General features: G+C 40.4%; 1 protein-coding gene across 1 annotated transcript in view; it reads right to left on the bottom strand.

Annotated features, from left to right (window-relative positions):
- Window positions 1-16,227, bottom strand: part of LOC133049356 (ATP-binding cassette sub-family C member 4-like) — a 335,592-nt gene that overhangs the window by 162,356 nt on the left and 157,009 nt on the right. The window contains exons 9-11 of the mRNA XM_061133334.1: window positions 13,229-13,327; window positions 4,566-4,655; window positions 448-639 (exon numbers count right to left, since the gene is read on the bottom strand). Coding sequence (XP_060989317.1) covers window positions 448-639; window positions 4,566-4,655; window positions 13,229-13,327 — 381 coding nt within the window. The remainder of the gene's footprint in view (window positions 1-447; window positions 640-4,565; window positions 4,656-13,228; window positions 13,328-16,227) is intronic.

The following is a 16,227-nucleotide window of genomic DNA, read 5'->3' as shown; positions in this document are numbered from 1 at the left end:
TGTAGAGAAAACTAATGATATGTTTACAGATGAACTAATCTGAGGTCTAGGATCTGCTTCAGAATACTCTGGGGTGGAGGTGGGGCTGGCAGGGGGCAGGGGTAGAGATGCAGCAAGACTGACCACCAGTTGATCTTGGCTAAAGCTGGGTGTGGTACATGAGAGTTCATTACATTACACTATTTCTGTAAATTTTGGTAATCATTCATTAAAGAAAGAAATTTAAAAGTGAATAAAACATTATAAAATTAAACAACCACCCACTACTTTCTAAAGGCATTTCTGTAAGTGCTGCTATCACATTGGCATTGAAACAGCTGGGTTACATGTGTATATTTACCCAGAAATCTTTCAAAATTTGAAACAAAACTTTATAAACCCTATAATTTAAACCAACACTATCATTATTTGAAATTTAAGTATATGCAACTCAAAGTCATTACTTACCTCTTCCAAAGCACAAGCCTTTATTACTTTTATATATCGTTCCTTTTCATAATTCTTCCCAAATAAAATGTTACTCCTCACAGTTCCTGAGAACACCCAGGGCTGCTGAGACACATATGCGATCCTCCCGTGCACGCTGACCCGTCCTTGGCTTGGGGGCAGCTCCCCCAGCACAGCGCTTAACAGTGATGACTGAAACAGATGGCAACACACACACACGTGAATAGGTAGCACTCAGGATAGAACAAGACCCGTAGCACAGCAGACCCCACCATTGCACTTGATACACTACAGAACCCTTTCATTTAGAACAGGATGAACTAGAGCCCTGGCAATTGCTAAAAAAGAAAAGAAAAGAACCCTATTGGTCCACGTACTACTAATGGTTGATAAGAAACATTAATATAATACTATAATAATCTAAACTGCTCAGAATTTCCCCCAAATGAAACATTATACTCAGAAAAGACTAGCCAAGAAAGCTAAACATTCTTAACTAGCACAGCAGTGCAGCAGGATGTGTATTTCATGTATCCAATATTTCGTGTAGTTGCTGCTGCATCCAGGTATCCTTTAGTTGACAAACACTTATTATTACAAAGCTACATGTGAAGAATATATCCAAAGATTACTATTAAAAGAACTGTGAAGTGAGTTGTGTCCAAAGAGCAAAAGTCCATCCTAGAGGAAATCATGACTCTCTTGTGTACACATCTCACACCTAGATTTTCACATTTTGTTGTTTCAGACCAAGTACAGCTCTGGTTCCAAACAGGGAAAGGAGTATGTCAAGGCTGTATATTGTCACCCTGCTTATTTAACTTATGAGAAATGCTGGACTGGTTGAAGCACAAGCTGGAATCAAAATTGCCAGGAGAAATATCAATAGCCTCAGATATGCAGATGACACCACCGTTATGGCAGAAAGTGAAGAAGAACTAAAGAGCCTCTTAATGAAAATGAAAAAGGAGAGTGAAAAAGTTGGCTTAAAACTCAACATTCAGAAACCAAAGATTATGGCCTCTGGTCCTATCACTTCATGGCAAATAGATGGGGAAACAGTGCGAACAGTGACAGACTATTTTGGGGGGCTCCCAAATCACTGCACATGGTGACTGCAGCCATGAAATTAAAAGACACTTGCTCCTTGGAATAAAAGTTATGACCAATCTAAAAAGCTTATTAAAAAGCAGAGACATTACTTCGCCAACAAAGGTCCATCTAGTCAAAGCTATGGTTTTTCCAGTAGTCATGTATGGATGTGAGAGTTGGACTATAAAGAAAGCTGAGCACCAAGGAATTGATGCTTTTGAACTGTGGTGCTGGACAAGACTCTTGAGAATCTCTTGGACTGCAAGGAGATCCAACCAGTCTATCTAAAGGAAATCAGTTCTGAATATTTATTGGAAGGACTGATGCTGAAGCTGAAGCTCCAATACTTTGGCCACATGATGCAAAGAACTGACTCTTATGAAAAGACCCTGATGCTGGGAAAGATTGAAGGCAGGAGGAGAAGGGGATGACAGAGGATGAGATGGTTGGATGGCATCACCGACTCAATGGACATGAGTTTGAGTGGACTCCGGGAGTTGGTGATGGACAGGGAGGCCTGGCATGCTGCAGTCCATGGGGTTGCAAAGAGTCAGACACAACTGAGCAACTCAATTGAACTGAACTGACAGCTGCATATTTACTTCAAATCTTTAACAACACATAGATGTGGTATGTGTGTGTCCACATCACACTAAGCTGAAATAGTCTGCCTGTGTATCGGTCTCACCCAGTAACCTGGTTGCCTCTGGAGGGCAGAGGCATCAGGTTCTTGCTCATGTCCGAATCTTTTGCTCCAGCACATGGCTGCACCTTTACTACACGTGCACTGATGGGAACAAGTCAAGTCACATGAGGAAATGCTCAGAGCTTCCCAGAAGAGCCTTTGCAACCTCCAGACTTCCTAGAGGGGCCACTGTAATGAAAAGGAAGTCCCCATGTCTCTGATGATCCTGAACAGCTGTCACATAAATAATTTCCTTTAATGAGGTGTCCAAATTCCCAAGAAGTTGTTTCCAACTGTACAACATGAAGCACCAAGAAGAAAAACAATGTGCATTTACCCAGATTTATGTGGCCATGAAACCTTCTTGTAAAATAGAAAATTTCTCTAGGTGTGAGAAATGCTGTTCTAGATACATCTAATTAAAACTGTTTTCCTTATAGCAGCATGAAAAGTCAAAGAAAAGTCCTTCCCCAATAAGAAAACACTGGCAGGACTTCCCTGGTGGTACAGTGGTTAACAGTCTGTGTTTCCACTGCAGGGTGCATGGTTTTGATTCCTGGTTGGGGAATTAAGATCCCACATACCTCACAGGTTCAGCAAAAAAAAAAAAAAAAAGAAGAAGAAGAAGTAAACCAAGGCAGACTTTCTTGCAATGGATGCTGAAGGAAAGTTCTGTCTTCTTGCCAATAAAACTAATAAAGATCTTTCTCAAAGAAAAAAAATTGTGTTACTAGCAACAAAAATTCAGAAGGAGAAATTAAGGAAATAATCCCATTCATCATTGTATCAAAAAAAAATAAAATGCTTAGGGAAAAAAATTACCTAAGGAGACAAAAGACCAAAATGAAGAAAACTGTAAGACACTGATGAAAGAAATCAAAGATGACATGAACAGATACACTGTGCTCTTGGACTGTAGGAATCAATATTATAAAAATGACTATACTACCCAAAGCAATATACAGATTCAATGCAATCCCTGTCAAATTACCCATAGCACTTTTCACAGAACTAGAACAAAATTTTTTGCAATTTGTTTGGAAACACAAAAGACCCCAAATAGCCAAAGTAATCTTGAGAAGGAAAAACAAAACAAAACAAAACAAACGGAGCTGGGAGAATCAAGCTCTCTGATTTCAGACTATAGTACAAAGCTATAGTAATCAAGACAGTACAGAGCTGGCACACACACAAAAAAACAGGAATACAGATCAATGGAACAGTATGGCAAGCCCAGAGATAAATCCATGCACCCATAGACACCTTATCTTTGACAAACGAGGCAAGAATATACATGGAGAACAGATAGCCTCTTCAATAAGTGGTGCTGAGAAAACTGGACAGCTACATGTAAAATAATGAAATTAGAGCACTTCCTAACATCATATTGTTCTTGTTTTAGGAGGGAGACCTGGGTTCAATCCCCTGGAGGAGAGCACGGCAACCCACTCCAGTATTTCTGCTGGAGAATCCCCATGGACAGAGGAGCCTGGCAGGCTACAGTCCATGGGGTAGCAAAGAGTTGGACAAGACTGAGTGACTAAGCACAGCTCAGCACAGGAAGCTGCTTATACAGCACAGGGAGCTCAACTCAGTGCTCTGTGATGACCTGGAAGGGTGGGGTGGGGGAGGGTGGGAGGGAGGCTCAAGAGGGAGGGGATATATATATACACATACTTACAGCTGAGTCATGCTGTTGTACAGCAGAAACTAACACAACATTGTGAAGCAATTATGGTTCCAGTTGAAAAATAAACTTTAAAAAAGAATGACCATGGGTGACTTATTTAAACAATGTAAACCTAGGACAATAGAATAGCATTTTTAATGAGCTGAAAGATAGGGACTATAATCACCATGGAGATTTCACAAGTGTGACGATCAACAAAAACTTCTTAAGAGGGTAAATCTTTCTAGATCCCTCTGTGGAATGAACTTACACCTTGGCTCAGAAGGTCCCTGGGTCCTCCAATGACTGTCCAGGACTCCTGTGCCCATGAGAAAACTATGCCAGGCCTCTCCATACTCTTCTCAGCAAGTTTCATGGCAATCACTGCAATCCTTACCAAATATCTCTTATATGACATTATAAATTATAAGGAATCAATACACTGTGTCCATGTAAAACTTTCTGAGAATCAGGATGGATGTGTGGGACCAAAACTGAGGCAACGCAGAAGTGGGTTTCACTGTAATTATTTTACTATTATTCAATTTCAATAAACTATCCTGTTTAAAAAACAAAGAAACAAACATTGTACACACAGCTTTGGGCTCAACTCTGAGAATTTAATAGGGACTGTGGTGTTGCATCAAGTTGCCAAGAGGCACCACAACTTACCTTTCCTGCGCCCACAGGTCCAACCACAGCTAACAGTTCACCAGGTCTGACAGTAAAGGAAAGGCCTTGTAGGGTTGGGGTTCTTAATTCCTGCAAATTAAAGTTTATAAAAACATACCCATCTCAATAAAGTAAAGCCAAATGCTACAGAAAATGGAGAAAATAATATAATATTCATTGATATGCAAATTAACCCAAATTTTTCTCCTGCCTATTTTAAGACATTTGTCCTGGAGGTCTTTTCATCCAATCATATCTCTTTGGGAGATTCAAGCAGCTTTAGCTGCCTTTAGACACCCACAGATTTTAAGCAGGTGAAATGACAAGGCACCTGCATGAAGTAAAAGCTTCATGATGCATATTAACTTACTAAAATAATATACTTTATTTTTTTTTTTTCATTTATTTTCATTAGTTGGAGGCTAATTACTTTACAATATTGTAGTGGTTTTTGTCATACATGGACATGAATCAGACATGGATTTACATGTATTCCCCATCCCAATCCCCTCTCCCCCCTCTCTCTCCACCTGATTCCTCTGGGTCTTCCGAGTGCACCAGGCCCGAGCATGCATCCATGCTTGTCTCATGCATCCAGCCTGGGCTGGTGAGCTGTTTCACCCTAGATAATATACATGTTTCGATGCTGTTCTCTCGAAACATCCCACCCTCGCCTTCTCCCACAGAGTCTAAAAGTCTGTTCTGTACATCTGTGTCTCTTTTTCTGTTTTGCATATAGGGTTATCGTTACCATCTTTCTAAATTCCATATATATGCATTAGTACACTGTATTGGTCTTTATCTTTCTGGCTTACTTCACTCTGTATAATGGGCTCCAGTTTCATCCATCTCATTAGGACTGATTCAAATGAATTCTTTTTAATGGCTGAGTAATATTCCATGGTGTATATGTACCACAGCTTCCTTATCCATTCGTCTGCAGATGGGCATCTAGGTTGCTTCCATGTCCTGGCTATTATAAACAGTGCTGTGATGAACATTGGGGTGCATGTGTCTCTTTCAGATCTGGTTTCCTCAGTGTGTATGCCCAGAAGTGGGATTGCTGGGTCATATGGCAGTTCTATTTCCAGTTTTTTAAGAAATCTCCACACTGTTTTCCATAGCGGCTGTACTAGTTTGCATTCCCAACAGTGTAAGAGGGTTCCCGTTTCTCCACACCCTCTCCAGCATTTATTGCTTGTAGACTTTTGGATAGCAGCCATCCTGACTGGCGTGTAATGGTACCTCACTGTGGTTTTGATTTGCATTTCTCTAATAATGAGTGATGTTGAGCATCTTTTCATGTGTTTGTTAGCCATCTGTATGTCTTCTTTGGAGAAATGTCTGTTTAGTTCTTTGCCCCATTTTTTGATTGGGTCATTTATTTTTCTGGAATTGAGCTGCAGGAGTTGCTTGTATATTTTTGAGATTAATCCTTTGTCTGTTGCTTTGTTTGCTATTATTTTCTCCCAATCTGAGGACTGCCTTTTCACCTTGCTTATAGTGTCCTTTGTTGTGCAAAAGCTTTTAAGTTTCATTAGGTCCCATTTGTTTATTTTTGCTTTTATTTCCAATATTCTGAGAGGTGGGTCATAATGAGAGGATCCTGCTGTGATTTATGTCAGAGAGTGTTTTGCCTATGTTCTCCTCTAGGAGTTTTATAGTTTCTGGTCTTACATTTAGATCTTTAATCCATTTTGAGTTTATTTTTGTGTATGGTGTTAGAAAGTGTTCTAGTTTCATTCTTTTACAAGTGGTTGACCAGTTTTCCCAGCACCACTTGTTAAAGAGGTTGTCTTTTTTCCATTGTATATTCTTGCCTCCTTTGTCGAAGATAAGGTGTCCATAGGTTCGTGGATTTATCTCTGGGCTTTCTATTCTGTTCCTTTGATCTATATTTCTGTCTTTGTGCCAGTACCATACTGTCTTGATGACTGTGGCTTTGTAGTAGAGTCTGAAGTCAGGCAGGTTGATTCCTCCAGTTCCATTCTTCTTTCTCAAGATTACTTATAGAGTATCCAGGATGTGAAGTTTTTTAATCATTTATAAGTTTTCACTATGACGCTTGGCTTTAATTGACTCTGTCTCATTAACCTCCACAAGGGAGCTACATAGATATATGGCAGACCTGGTTTTTTAAATAATCTGAATCTCCACTAATCTCTCCATTTTCACTTGATAAAGAAAGAATCTCAGTAATGCTCAGCAAGCAAAGGAGCACTTTATACAAAGAAGTCATTCTCAATACGGGTTGGCCAAAAAGTCTGCTCAGTTTTTTCTGTAAGATGGCTCTAGTAGCACTAAGTTGCCTTTAACTTTATTCAAAACAATGTCGTTAAGATTGTATTATGACAGTTGTCATATGCATGCATTTTAAAAAACTTTTTAAAATTGGTGAATTTTTGTGTAGCCATTTTAATATTAAAATAAAAAAGCAACATTTTGGCACATTATGTTTTACTATTTCTTTTTTTTTTTTTTTCGCTTTACTATTTCAAGAGAGGTAAAAATGCAACTTAAATGCAGAAAAAGATTTGTGCACTGTATGGAGAATGTGCTGTGACTGACCAAATGTGTCAAAAGAGGCTTGCAAAGTTTTGTGCTGGATATTTCTTGTTGGACGATGCTCTACTGTTAGGTATGCCAGCTGAAGTTGATAGAGATCACATCAAGACATTGAGAACAAACAATGCTATACCATGCAGGAGACAGCTGACATACTCAAAATATTCAAATATTTCATTCAAATTATTGAATGGAAATGTTTGCACCAACTTGGTATGTTAATCACCTTGATATTTGAGTTTCACAGAAGTTAAGCAAAAAAACCCTTCTTGACCATATTTCTGCAAGCATTTCTCCACTTAAATATAACAGAAACATTTCATTTATAAAACAAATTGTGACAGGTGATGAAAAATGGTTACTGTACAATATTGTGAAACAGAATAGATTGTGGGCAAGTGAAATGCACCACCACCAACCACACCAAAAGCCAGTCCTCATCCAAAGAAGGTGATGTTGTGTATATGGTGGAATTGCAATGGAATCCTCTATTATGAGCTCCTTCAGGAAAACCAAATGATTAATTTCAACAAATACTGCTCCCATTAGACCAACTGAAAGCAGTTCTCTATGAAAAGCATCCAGAATTAGTCAACAGAAAATGCATAATCTTCCATCAGGATAATGCAAGACTGCATGTTTCTTTGATGACCAGGCAAAAAACTGTTACAGATTGGCTGGGAAATTCAGACTGATCCCCTATTTTCACCAGACATTGAACTTTTGGACTTCCATTTATTTCAGTCTTTACAAAATTCTCTTAATGGAAAAAATTCAATTCCCTGGAAAACTAAAAGGTATCTGAAACAGTTCTTCACTCAAAAAGATAAAAAGTTTAACCCAAAATTGAGAAAAATTGAAAAGTTCCTGGTGAAAATTAAAACTGTGTCTTATATTTTTACTTAAAAACTAAAGAAACTTTTTAGCCAACCATAAAAAAAACTCCTGTAAAAGGCAGTCAAGGCTCTAATCTCACTAGAGCTTCTAACTTAACACCAAAATCAACAAAAGCAAAAAAGGCAATAGGTGTAAAGTATGACATCATGGGTTACAGTGATAGCCCTAAATTTTACACCGATTACATGCATTACCTGCCCTGGCTAAACAGGGATAACAAAGTACTTCTGTTAAAACAAAACAAGACGAAAAAACACACACACACACACACACACACACACACACAGATGTGCTGTTGCATGTACAATCCAACACAAGAGCAAATGACAGAGTACTCATCGTGCCACTCACACGTTGTATTTCTGAGTAATCTGTAAATTCTAAGATAAAGAGATTTAAGGGTGTATATATATATATATATATATATATATATATATATATATATATATATACAAACACATTTACATATACTAAGTATTAAGAAAACTTCTCAATAACTGCTAGTTTTTTCTTTTTCTTAAGAGAGTGATCACATGTGATTAGCAAAATGCCTGAAAGGCTAAAGGAATAGGATCTAGATTAAAAGTTTGGAAAATCTTCTAAGTGAAAAATTCCTCTGGAAATAACTGAACTGATTATGGAACAGTCACTTTCTAAAACAACAATTACTTTTAATCATCAAATTATACCAGATTTTATAGGTGTACAAACAGTATCAAGAATAGAGTTTACTCCTTGGAAGAAAAGCTATGAAAAACCTAGATAGCATATTAAAAATCAGAGATGTTACTTTGTCGACAAAGATGCATACAGTCAAAGCTATGATTTCTCCAGTAGTCATGTATGGATGTGAGAGTTAAACTATAAAGAAAGCTGAGAACCAAAGAATTGATGCTTTTGAACTGTGGTGTTGGAGAACATTCTTTTTTTGTTGTTGTTGTTGTTGTTTTTGTTTTGTTTTGTTTTGTTTTTTTCTTGGGCACATACACTTTATTTTTTTTTTTTTTCCAGTGGGTTTTGTCATACATTGATATGAATCAGCCATGGATTTACATGTATTCCCAATCCCGATCCCCCCTCCCACCTCCCTCTCCACCCGATTCCTCTGGGTCTTCCCAGTGCACCAGGCCGGAGCACTTGTCTTATGAATCCAACCTGGGCTGGTGATCTGTTTCACCATAGATAGCATACATGCTGTTCTTTTGAAATATCCCACCCTCACATTCTGGAGAACATTCTTGAGAGTCCCTTGGACTTCAAGGAGATCCAACCAGACTAAGGAAATCAGTCCTGAATATTCATTGGAAGCTCCAATACTTTGACCTCCTGATGCAAAGAGCTGACTCATTGGAAAAGTCCCTGATGCTGGGAAAGAAGGAAGGCAGGAGGAGAAGGGGATGACAGAGAATGAGATGGTTGGATGGCATCACTGGCTCAATGGACATGAGTTTGAGCAAGCTCTGGGAGTTGGTGATGGACAGGGAGGCATGCTGCAGTCCATGGGGTCCCAAAGAGTCAGACATGACTGAGCCACTGAAGGGAACTGAACTGAACTGATTAAGAAGAAACTAAATTTTAATACATAAGAAACATTTTTAAGCTTATCCACTCCTTTCTTCTTGCCTGACACTTAGGGTTCCTAGTTTACTACTTTTACTGTTTAAGACTACAAAATACAAACATCAGATTCCTGTCTGCAGATCTCAAAGTCCATCAGGGCCACACACTGAGTTCCCTCCTTGTTCAGGCTTTGGGATCAGGCACTGCTCTGTCACAATCAGAAGGGGGCAGCACTCGACAGCCCATGGGTACTGGGTATGTTCCCTCATGGTTATTCAGGCTCTGGGGACCACTGACTCAACAAAACTCATCAGCTGAGTCCCCCACTCTGTGTGAGAACAGTGTGAAACCCCTGCCCCATAGAGATTTGGAGATACCCCCAAATATATTTTAAAGATTAGAGATTGAGATCAATTTCCATCATTTCATGAATGAGACTTGCATCCATAACACCATCCCCAACCTGTCCACCTGGAGGTACAGTGGAGCCAGTTAGAGCTCATGTCTATCTCCTGCCTCCCAACCCAGCAGAGGCTTCATTAAGACTTAGTTTCTCTTCAAAACTTCCAATGTCTTTGCCTTTCTCCCTCCCAAGGGTCCTCTCACCCATGACCTAACTTGACAGCCCCTAACTACTAATGACTCTACCAAGGTGCACAGTCTTTCCATAGGCAAGTCCAGGACAACACAATAGGGTGTTCTGTACAACTATGAAAGTTGTATAGAAATCTAAGAACATGTTCTTGGAAGTTCTTGGAAGAAGAACACAACATCTTAGTTTATAATGTTGCATAGTTTGATACAAGAGAAATTTGGTAATTCATCTTATGGTGACTCAGAAGGTAAAGAATCCACCTGCAATGCAGGAGACCTCGGTTTGATCTCTGGGTTGGGAAGATCCCCTGAAGGAGGGCATAGAAACCCACTCCAGTATTCTTGCCTAGAGAATCCCCACAGACAGAGGAGCCTGGTGGGCTACAGTCCATGGGGTCACAAAGAGACACAACTTAGCAACTGAAAAACAACATACAAAGTATATGTCAACATTCACATAAAGTTAACATCATATTGGAATTTTAGTGGCACTTTCCATAAATGCTTCAAGTGAATTATGACAAGAAATACCAAGCAGGAGGCAAATCTACTCTATTAAGGTAGGGTAGGTCAGGTACCTTGTATGAGTTCCCATGTGCAAAAGGTGTAAGGATGTGGTTGTATCTATTTGTTCTATATATTTATATAGAACATACTACTGTCTTGTTGGTGGAGATGAAAGGTTCTGAGTCAGAAGTAGGTGAACACAATGCAGGTGACACAACAGAGTCACTGGCATGAAAGACAGGAGGAGCCTACAGAGCCTGGACATTTGCTCTGCGGTCCCCACTCTGACAGCAACCAGGCTCCTGGACTCTCCTCTGGAGGGTGGACCCTCTGGTAGAGGTGTCTCCTCCCTGAGTTCTTCCAGTCCTGGGGCGGGAGCAGCTTCCTGCCTTTGCTAATGGCTGAGCTGCCTCATCCACCACTGCTTTGCCCTTTTCTGTTCTTTCATCTCCTATGTAACTAATTTCCTGCATGGAATCCCCCCTCCCCTGCTGCAGGTTTGGTTCTCCTGATTAATCCACACTGATACAGGAGGATGTACACCAAGAACTATAAAGCTGCAGGCCGGAGGAGACTTTCAATCGTCTGTAACGGGGCTGCACTGGGAGTGCAAACTTGAGAACTTTTGGAGAGTGGTCCCTATTGTTTTTCCTATTTGCTAAATTTCAGAAATAAACCATGTGCTGGGAAAATCTTTATGATTTCACCAATTCTCCCTGTTACAGCTTGCCACACAGTACAGCCCTTCAAGTTGGAATCACTGGTACTCACTATGCCCACCTGCTCTCTCCTCCTGCCCCTGGCTGTCACCAAAGTAACCAGACCATCCAGAAGCTTAGGATAGAGGAGCCCCACTCTACCCCACAGCAAAGATCCAAATCACTCACACTATGTAATAAGATACTTAATAATATTAAGGCAAAAAACATACACTGATTGTATCCAAAGTCTCTGGTCTCTAACAACTGATTGTGTATTTGTTAGTTAACCATTTCTATACTGCAGCATTTTGTCTCTCCAGTCCTACAAATTCTAATATTATAAATGAATTTACTTCAAGTTCAAAATATGATAACCCTTTGAAAGTTCTCTTGAAAATGAGACAAATAACAATATGTCAAATGCCTCGGGCCAACTTCATTTTTAGTGTTAGTAAGTGTTAGTCTCTCAGTCTTGTCTGACTCTTTGTGATCCCATGGATTGTAGCCCACCAGGTTCCTCTGTCCATGAAATTCTCCAAGCAAGAATACCACAGTGGTTTGCCCTTTCTTTCTCTGGAGTTCCTGTAGGGGATATTAGAATTGGACACCTCAAGTCCAAGGGAGCCTCCCAGGCATGTTCATTACCAGAGCATTCCTCTCCTTTGTAAAGCACTTCTGACTGCCAGATTGTTTAATTGTGAGCCATACAGAGGCCATTGCTCTTTTGATCTTAACATCTCTAATATGCACCCCAAAGATCTTTCCTTCAGGACTGATGAAATATTTCCCATTTTTGCAAAACACAAAAGATGCAGACAATTTCCAACAAAAATAGTACAAGACAGATTCCAACATCAATGCACACAGATGAACTGGCCACCAATAGGGTTAAATTTAACCTATAAAACAAATGAACTAATTTTATCTAGGTTACCCACTCCCACAAGAACTAGCTCCCAAATGAACCGGTTCCAACTGGACCAGTTCCCAAATCAGGTAACTAAATTCACCCTACATATGAGCTATGGTGGGCTTGCCCCATGAGAACTAGTTCCCAATGAACTGGTTCAGGGTAGAGTCCAACAACACCTCCCCTCTGTAAATGGGTACCCAACCAAATTAGCTTGTCCTGTAAAGGAAAAGCCCAGATTGAGGGGAAAAAATGTTCCCGGTGTGCAAACTGGAGCAGCTTACCCTTCGAAATCAAGCCCGTCGGCTTGTAACACAAAACGACATGGAAAACAAGTGAACCGGTTGAATCAGCTATCAAATTGGGTAGACTTACCCTGCAACCGAAATCGAGTCTGTTGACTCTAGAAGTCTGTCAGTTCCTTGTCTCAATTGTCAAGCTCTGAGGGACGCTGGTACCCCTTCAGGGAATCTTTTTTTTTTTTTCCCCCTTCAGGGAATCTTGAAGGAAAGAACCTCAAGACAACTGATCCCAGGAGCTGCTAGGGTCTTCCTCCAATATTCCCTGATTGGTGCCAGCTAGCCACGATCAGCAAGGCTCCTGGCTGGCTAAGTCAAATTGCTACTGAGTCCGACCTCACTCTGCTCACCGCATGACAGGCAATGAATCTAAGAGACGAGGTTTTGAGGCAAAGAAAAGATCTTAATTGGGGAGCTGGCAGATTAAGAAGACTGCAGGCTAGTGCCTCAAAACAACCATCTTTATTTTTAATCTCTATTAATTGCAAACCTCATTCCTGATTCAGAATATTTCCATGGTAAATGGGCAAGTCACATTTTGTATCATGTGTAAAATCTCAAAATCCTCCAAAAAATCTATGTTACAGTTGTCCTTTAGCAGTCACAATTGTGAAATTAAGGATTTGTTACCTTATCCCAAAAAGCAGTGAAATCTTGCATGTTCACAACTGTTTTACCATCTGATGGCAGCTGATTGCACTGTGGTAGCTCATCAAGTAACAGAAAGTTCTACAGAAAAAGGAAAAACACAGACTGTTTAAACTATAGGAACAAAGCACAAGCAAAATAATTGCTTCCATGGAATTTACAATATACTTTACACTGTATTTCATTATGTTCCATTCAGTTCAGTCACTCAGTCATGTCCAACTCTTTGTGACCCCATGAACCACAGCACGCCAGGCCTCCCTGTCCATCACCAACTCCCAGAGTTCACCCAAACCCATGTCCACAGAGTCGGTGATGCCATCCAGCTATCTCATCCTCTGTCGTCCCCTTCTCCTCCTGCCCCCAATCCCTCCCAGCATAAGGGTCTTATCAAGTGAGTCAGCTCTTCGCATCAGGTGGCCAAAGTATTGGAGTTTCGGCTTCACCATCAGTCCTTCTGATGAATATTCAGGACTGATCTCCTTTAGGATGGACTGGTTGGATCTCCTTGAAGTCCAAGGAACTCTCAAGAGTCCTCTCCAACACCACAGTTCAAAAGCATCAAATCTTTGGCACTCAGCTTTCTTCACAGTCCAAATCTCACATCCATACATGACCACTGGAAAAACCATAGCCTTGACTAGATGGACCTTTCTTGGCAAAGTAATGTCTCTGCTTTTTAATATGCTGTCTAGGTTGGTCATAACTTTCCCTCCAAGGAGTAAGCGTCTTTTAATTTCATGGCTGCATTCACCATCTGCAGCATTCATTATGTTAGGTCATTAGAAATACTAAATAACATGTAGTATAAACTATTATAGCATATAGTATAGTACATACAGTATACACATATAGCTTATAGTGTGCATATATGTACACACACACACACACACACAAAGAGTTCCAGGCCACGGAACTATCTTTGTAACTTTCTTAACAAGTATACTGGCTCCCCTTCAAAGAACAAATATGTCTCCAAATTTGAACATATCAAGAACCAGGATATTTTTATTGTGTCATTAACAATACACACAGGTTTTGACAGAAAATTATTCCATAAGTATTTACTGAATCCCACCATGTTCCAAGCACCATACAACACTGCTGGGAACACAGAGAGGAAGGTCATTCTCAGGCCTTCAGCAATCAGGTGGCAAAGGACAGGCTGGGAACATAAGACCTATGGAAGAAACTCCGAATGAAAGCCTTACTCTGCTTTCCTCCTCCTGTGTATCAAATCCCTATCACTGCTTGTCATTCAGTTCAGTTCAGTTCAGTTCAGTTCAGTCGCTCAGTCATGTCCGATTCTTTGTGACCCCATGAATTGCAGCATGCCAGGCCTCCCAGTCCATCACAAACTCCCGGAGTTTACTCAAACTCATGCCCATCGAGTCAGTGATGCCATCCAGCTATCTCATCCTCTGTCGTCCCCTTCTCCTCCCGCCCCCAATCCCTCCCAGCATCAGGGTCTTTTCCAACGAGTCAACTCTTCGCATGAGGTGGCCAAAGTATTGGAGTTTCAGCTTCAGCATCAGTCCTTCCAAGGAAGACCCAGGACTGATCTCCTTCAGGATGGACTGGTTGGATCACCTTGCAGTCCAAGGGACTCTCAAGAATGTTCTTCAACACCATAGTTCAAAAACATCAATTTTTCAGCACTCAGCTTTCCTCACAGTCCAAATCTCACATCCATACATGACCACTGGAAAACCATAGCCTTGACCAGACGAACCTTTTTGGCAAAGTAATATCTCTGCTTTTTAATATGCTATCTAGGTTGGTCATAACTCTCCTTTCAAGGAGTAAGCGTCTTTTAATTTCATGGCTGCAATCACCATCTGCAGTGATTTTGGAGCCCAGAAAAATAAAGTCTGACACTCTTTCCACTGTCTCCCCATCTATTTCCCAGGAGGTGATGGGACCAGATGCCATGATCTTAAGTTTTCTGAATGTTAAGCTTTAAGCCAACTTTTTCAATCTCCTCTTTCACTTTCATCAAGAGGCTTTTAAGTTCCTTTTCATTTTCTGCCATAAGGGTGGTGTCATCTGCATATCTGAGGTGATTGATATTTCTCCTGGCAATCTTGATTCCAGCTTGTGCTTCTTCCAGCCCAGCGTTTCTCATGATGTACTCTGCATATAAGTTAAATAAGCAGGGTGACAATATACAGCCTTGACATACTCCTTTTCCTATTTGGAACCAGTCTATTCTTCCATGTCCAGTTCTAACTGTTGCTTCCTGACCTGCATACAGGTTTCTCAAGAGGCAGGTCAGGTGGTCTGGTATGCCCATCTCTTTAAGAATTTTCCACAGTTTGTGGTGATCAGCACAGTCAAAGGCTTTGGCGTAGTCAATAAGGCAGAAATGCAGGTATGGCCTAAATCAAATCCCTTATGCCTAGACAGTGGGAGTGAGTAATAGATTTAAGGGACTAGATCTGATAGACAGGTAGCCTGATAAGCTATGGACGGAGGTTCATGACATTGTACAGGAGACAGGGATCAAGACCATCCCCATGGAAAAGAAATGCAAAAATGCAAAATGGTTGTCTGAGGAGGCCTTACAAATTGCTGGGAAACGAAGAGAAGTGAAAAGCAAAGGAGAAAAGGAAAGATATTCCCATTTGAATGCAGAGTTCCAAAGAATAGCCAGGAGAGATAAGAAAGCCTTCCTCAGCGATCAATGCAAAGAAATAGAGGAAAACAACAGAATGGGAAACACTAGAAATCTCTTCAAGAAAATTTGAGATACCAAGGGAACATTTCATGCAAAAATGGGCTCAATAAAGGGCAGAAATGGTATGGACCTAACAGAAGCAGAAGATATTAAGAAGAGGTGGCAAGAATACATAGAAGAACTGTACAAAAAAAGATCTTCATGACCCAGATAATCACAATGATGTGATCACTCACCTAGAGCCAGACATCCTGGAATGTGAAGTCAAGTGGGCCTTAGAAAGCATCCCTATGAACAAAGCTAG

Source organism: Dama dama, chromosome 30, assembly GCF_033118175.1.
Source record: "Dama dama isolate Ldn47 chromosome 30, ASM3311817v1, whole genome shotgun sequence".
Taxonomy (NCBI): Eukaryota; Metazoa; Chordata; class Mammalia; order Artiodactyla; family Cervidae; genus Dama; species Dama dama.
Note: the sequence above shows the minus strand (reverse complement) of the source record. Positions and strands in the feature narration are given on the sequence as shown.